General features: G+C 36.7%; 1 protein-coding gene across 1 annotated transcript; it reads right to left on the bottom strand.

Annotated features, from left to right (window-relative positions):
• Positions 1–465: 465 nt before the first annotated feature.
• Positions 466–1467, bottom strand: LOC311083075 (chemerin-like receptor 1; the record flags this gene model as incomplete). Its single annotated transcript, XM_084114327.1, has 1 exon — positions 466–1467. Exon 1 carries the CDS (start codon positions 1441–1443, stop codon positions 466–468), a length of 978 nt encoding a protein of 325 aa, XP_083970453.1. The 5' UTR covers positions 1444–1467.
• Positions 1468–5669: the final 4202 nt, after the last annotated feature.

Genomic DNA, 5669 nt, shown 5'->3' with positions numbered 1-5669 from the left:
GTTATTATTGCGTTAGTTATACATTAAGTTAACTATGAAATGTCTCTATGTTGTGAGAAATTACTCCTTTACCGAGATCCCAACCCTAACCCTAAGCATGTCTGCACATTTCAATGAACTACAGCACCATGCTTCCTGTTCCATTGATAGAATGACAGAGATATGTGGGTAATGTAGTTTAAAACGTTTAGTAATGAAACAATAAATGTTAAATAATACATTTAATGGACAACTGGATATCTAAATTTGTTAATTGTGCAAACCTTTATGACATATATGAGGGACAGGCTGAAATTATATTTTACTGTGAGCTCTTTTAAAAAAACCTTTATGCCAGTTTTTCATGTCTGAAAAAAAAATGAAGTTAATTCGGCCAGCGCTCATACCTGTATTCATTTCCTGTTTTCGGTCGAAGTCCACAGTAGTTGATTGTCAAGTTCTCCACTGTTGCTTAGTTACCTATGATCATGCGCCTGAACTCGACAACCGACTACTGTGGACTTCGACCGAAAACAGGATGTAAATACAGGTATGAGCGCTGGCCGAATTAACTTCATTTTTATTCATATCTTTCACATCTACTGCAGTCAGATTCACTGTGTTCACTCTGAAGGAATCACTCACATTGGCTGGGCACTTGTAATGACACATCAAGGATGTTAAGAGGCTAAAAGCAGATTCTTTATAATCCGTCATAATCTTAAATGGTTTGTTGGACTTTGCCATCTGGGTGGCTCTCAGTCTCAGGATGATGACAGTATAACAAACAATAATGAGGATGAACGGCATCACGAATCCAAAAACAAAGCGGCTTGTTGCAATGATTTTGTGGCTATACTGGCTGGACGTGTAGTTGTTCATGCATCGGTTTGTGCCTAGGTGATTCTGGACATCACGGAATACAAAAGATGGGATACTTAAAGCTGCAGAGATGATCCATGCGAGTACAATTAACACAGATGCTTTTCCGATAGTGCGATGATTCTGTGCCCAAACAGGAAACATGACGGCGATGCAGCGATCCATGCTGATGATGACGAGGAGGAAGATGCTGCTGAACATGTTGAGGAACATGACAAAGGACATGAACTTGCACATGAAGAGGCCAAAAATCCAGTCCGCGGTGACACTGTAGGCTATGTTAAAAGGCAAACAGACACAGAATATGAAGTCAGATAGAGCCAGGCTCAAGTACCAGGTAGTATTGACTGACTTCTTCATGCCAAACCCTGCAATCCAGATAACCACCGCATTTCCTCCAAGGCCCAGCAAACAGATGATCACATTGATCACCAGCAACACCAGGCAAAGAACTTGAGTGAAACATTTGGTGTGGACTGTCATGTGGGAAGAAACTCCATCGTAAGTTATATTACTGGAGTTATAATCAATGTAATTTTCATAATCAATAGCATTGTTAAATTGAAAATCTGTTGTATCCATTGTATTTTAAGTTGATTCCCTGAAAGCAGACAACAAAAAGATCAATTAGTTAAATTGGTCTTCAAGTATTAATATCAGTAATATCACAGTCACTGTTCCCATATTACTATTGATCAGCAATGTCATTTCAACCTAGTTCAATGTAATTTAACAAAAATTAAATTTTGTGAGTTCATTTTGTGAACTTTTAAAAAATAAGTTAAATTAGCAACAAATCATTTGAGAGAAAATTATAACTACATAAATAAAGTAAAATATTAGTTTAAAAAAAAAAGCTTGTCATTATGTAAATCCAAATAGATTCAATATTACATAATATATAAATATTATACTAATTATAAGTACCTTTGTGGACAGAAACGTTCAAAGGTAAACACTTCAATGTGATTTGGAGTAAATGTTCACAAGTCTTATAAATAATCAGCAGTAGTAATCTCTAACCTTAGATAAGAAACAGTGTCTCCAGCATTACTTCACCAGCACCCACTTGACATCTGACAACTGTGTCGCCTATGCCTATCCTTCTCTTGAGCAATATTCCTGCTGTACTTCCACAAAACACTTCCAAAACTGTTTTTGCTTTCCTCATCAACAAGATCACCTACTTTCACTTCTTGATTTTGTTCTTCTAGTTTTGGAGAAACAGATTCATAAAATAAAATAAAAAACTCAAAGCTTTGGCCGTCTACAGTGATCTGACGTAATTCAGTGATGAGATCAGCCTGGGTAAGAGAAGGTCACAGCCCGTAAAGACATAAATAATCATTTAATTTAAATAGCCTCATGCCTCCATTGTCATAATAGAAGTTTTCTTTTATCGCAATAAAATAATTAAAGTATTATTTAAAGTAATTTTATTTTTCAAATCATTCTTGTTTTCTTTTGAGTATTGTTTAATAGGCAATTATTTTATAGGGTTTTCTTGAATTCAATATCACTTATAAAATGTAAACCTTAACATTTTTTATAAAAACTTATCTATCCCCTTCAATTTCACTAAAAGCGAATTCCTCAGTGACATCATCCTCCAGGCATAATTTTGGTGGGAAAATAACAGCACATATTGGAATCAGTAAGTATGGATTTAATGAATTATGTGATGCGTTGTGTATAGGTTGATTGAGTTGTCTTATTAATTTCATGTACAATTATCAGAAAATTATAGGAACTGTATTACAAAAATCCAAGTTCAAAGATGGTTAAAATGGGCAAAGATAACTGTTGACACCATCATATAAGATACCTTTCAATCTCTCCCTGAGTATTGGCTAACTTTAACTCTTTAATTACATCATGTTAGGCTTCAACCTGTTTGGCATCCTGTTCATTTACATGCCTACATGTTTCTGAGCTTAACCAGAGCATATGACCATTCTTTATAGAAATCCTTCCATAAATGATGACAAAACCATACTATTCAATATTCATTGTTTTTTTTTTTAATGTATTCAGTTCATGCAATCTCTTGCTCTGAATATGCAAAACAGGTCTTTTGAGCCATTTATCTGACCACAAACTCAGATACATACCTTCAAATTTATAAAGCTTCAATTTGTAAATTTCACAAAAACACAAAATACTAAGATGTTAATTATTTGACATACCTTAGCAGCCAAAAGCACCATTAGTCAGTCCATTCTATGCAGATTCAACATCATACAGACATGCATTCCAAGTGTGAAATTACTTTGTTGGGGAATTTACAGTTAAAGACCCAAGAACCAGATATGATGATATGACCTGACAGAATTATAATAAATTGAAGAAAAAGTTTACTGATGGATTGTTTCCAGTTTCATGCAGCTTCAAGACTTACATGGAGTTCCTAAACCCTTCACCAAGGTCTAAGCTACGTAAGTACTTCAGGTTGAATGATTCTGATTGGCTAAGAAATAGATAAACATAGTAAATTTCCACACATTTGCTGATATGCAGGAGCATATCCACATTTATTATCAGGCTGACACCCAGACCCTGGTTTTAGGCCTTCCAAGTCACAGAACTGCGTTTCTAGACGCCAGCTTGTCTGGAAAAACAAGTCAGTCAATCTCCACAGTGCCAGTTGTCTACTTCTAATACCGCTTGTCTGAAATAAAGAATACTAACAATGGATCCAGCCTCGTCAAGGTAAAATTGGCCGAGCTCTGCTCTAAACAGGAAACTTCCCCAAAACATCCTGATAACATGTTCTTTCTCTCAGTGAGAGGCACAGACAAGTCATTTAAATCATTTAATATGTAGAAGGAATAATATTGATTATTGATTAATACTTTGATTATAAATCACGCAATAGGATGTATATACATATATACATAGAAGTGGTAGTGGATTCCAGAATCGGATCATTCAACTTCACTGTGAAGTTCATCAGTTACAGGAATTGTTTTTTTTTTTGCTTACCACAAAAACAGCCTTAAAAGAACTGAGGCCAGTGACGTGATTGATGATGAGCACCACCTGCGCGTTTCACCGGTCTCGTATGACAGTGAAGGACAAGAGAGGACCAGGCCTGGACATTATGTTGTTTTGTTTGTTTATACGGCAGTCATCCGTGTAGCTGCCACTTTTACTTTCCTTTTTATGTTTATTTATTAAAGTTTGTGAAACGCTCACTGGTTCCTGCCTCCTTCTTCCCACAAATTACTTTGTTACACTGACCAGTCAGCATCTATTTGCACCTTGCATTTGCAGAGTTTAGTTCCAACCCTGCTCCAGCAAACTGTAGTTTTCAAATAATATGAAAGGACTTGGTTAGCTTGATCGCGTGCATTTAACTATTGCAGTGAAACTCTGCAGTGCTGTGCCCCTCCAGGAACTGAGTTTTGCACCCCTGGTCTATGTTCTGTGGAATCTTTCATAACTTTTGAGACTTCTTTGGGTGCTCTAAAGTCTGGTTACACTCACGATGTGGAAGAATTGATAAGACTCAGGGTATATTGAAGACAATTTATGCCACACATAAACTCTTACAAACCAAAAACAAAATCAACACGTGCAACGTTGACATAATGACACTTTTAAACCCAGAACACAAAAAGCTCAAAATTAACCAGTTTTCTCTTTTCTCTAATAAAATGAATTTATGCTAAGATAGTTTTCTGTTAAAATCTCTGAAATTATAGTTTAGCATTTCATGACCCTTTAAGAGTAATTTGTTCATGAATCAGACTACACAGGTCATGCTGTAATGTTTGTTTTGGGGTTAAGTAAGTGAGGAACGCCAAAAAGCGCTGCTGGAAACACTGTTGTCTGCTTCATGTAAGGAATATGTAAATACATGCAAGGTGTTTTTGTTTATGGTTGGCGCTAAACTCAGCAGGAAAGTGGATCTCGAGGGCCAGAGTTTCCCATCCCTGATCTGATGGATTTCTCTTCACACGTGATTGACCACATGCTCAATATATATGCAGCTTACTCACCTATGTTCCTCTAAAGCTTTCTGCATTCCTCCGCCACCCTGACTCCTCACTCTTGTCTGGTTTCCCAGCCAGAGGGACTGGGGAAGTACTCTGGGTTCGGACCAAAACACAGAGCTCGGTGCCCTCTCATCGGACAGCACGTCAAATACGTGTACTTTTTACGCTGTCCGATTACTTAGTGTAAACTTGTGAAATTCAGTTTTATTTTATATAACATTCCAAAGCAGAGAAATTGTGTTTTAATGCTTTCTGTAAACCAGCCAAATGCAACCCCACTTAAAAAATCAGAAGCAGGAAGAAACCTTGGGTGGAACTAAAATCCCATCCTCCTCAGGCTGTTCTGTAAATAAACTTGACATGAAACAGAAATAGCGACTGCCTGTGACTTAAATAAAACAAATCCAAATAAATTTTTCATATATTTAATATAGTTTGGATATACATACAGCACTATTGTGGCTGCGGTGTGAAGCATGATGCGTCACTATGGAAATTATTTTGACTAGCCAACATAAATATCCTGGCTCTTCCAAGCTTATAATTGAAATGAATGGTATCAGATTTTGTAGCCCAAAAAGAGCATCCATCCATCATAAAAGTAATCCATATGGCTCCAAGCAAAATATCCATGTTTATAACTTTATAAACTATATTCACTGGCTTCCAGCAACGGCCGTACGCAAGTTCCGGCAGAAGAGTGACCTCTGACCCGACGCATGACGACGAACGAGGAAGCGCAGAGGATAGAGCAAAACAAAACTTGGTCACAAAGTCCAAAATGAGAATTTTTAAAGAGAATTTTCTGAG

This window comes from Abramis brama, assembly GCF_963993115.1.
Source record: "Abramis brama genome assembly, chromosome: 5".
NCBI lineage: Eukaryota > Metazoa > Chordata > Actinopteri > Cypriniformes > Leuciscidae > Abramis > Abramis brama.
Note: the sequence above shows the minus strand (reverse complement) of the source record. Positions and strands in the feature narration are given on the sequence as shown.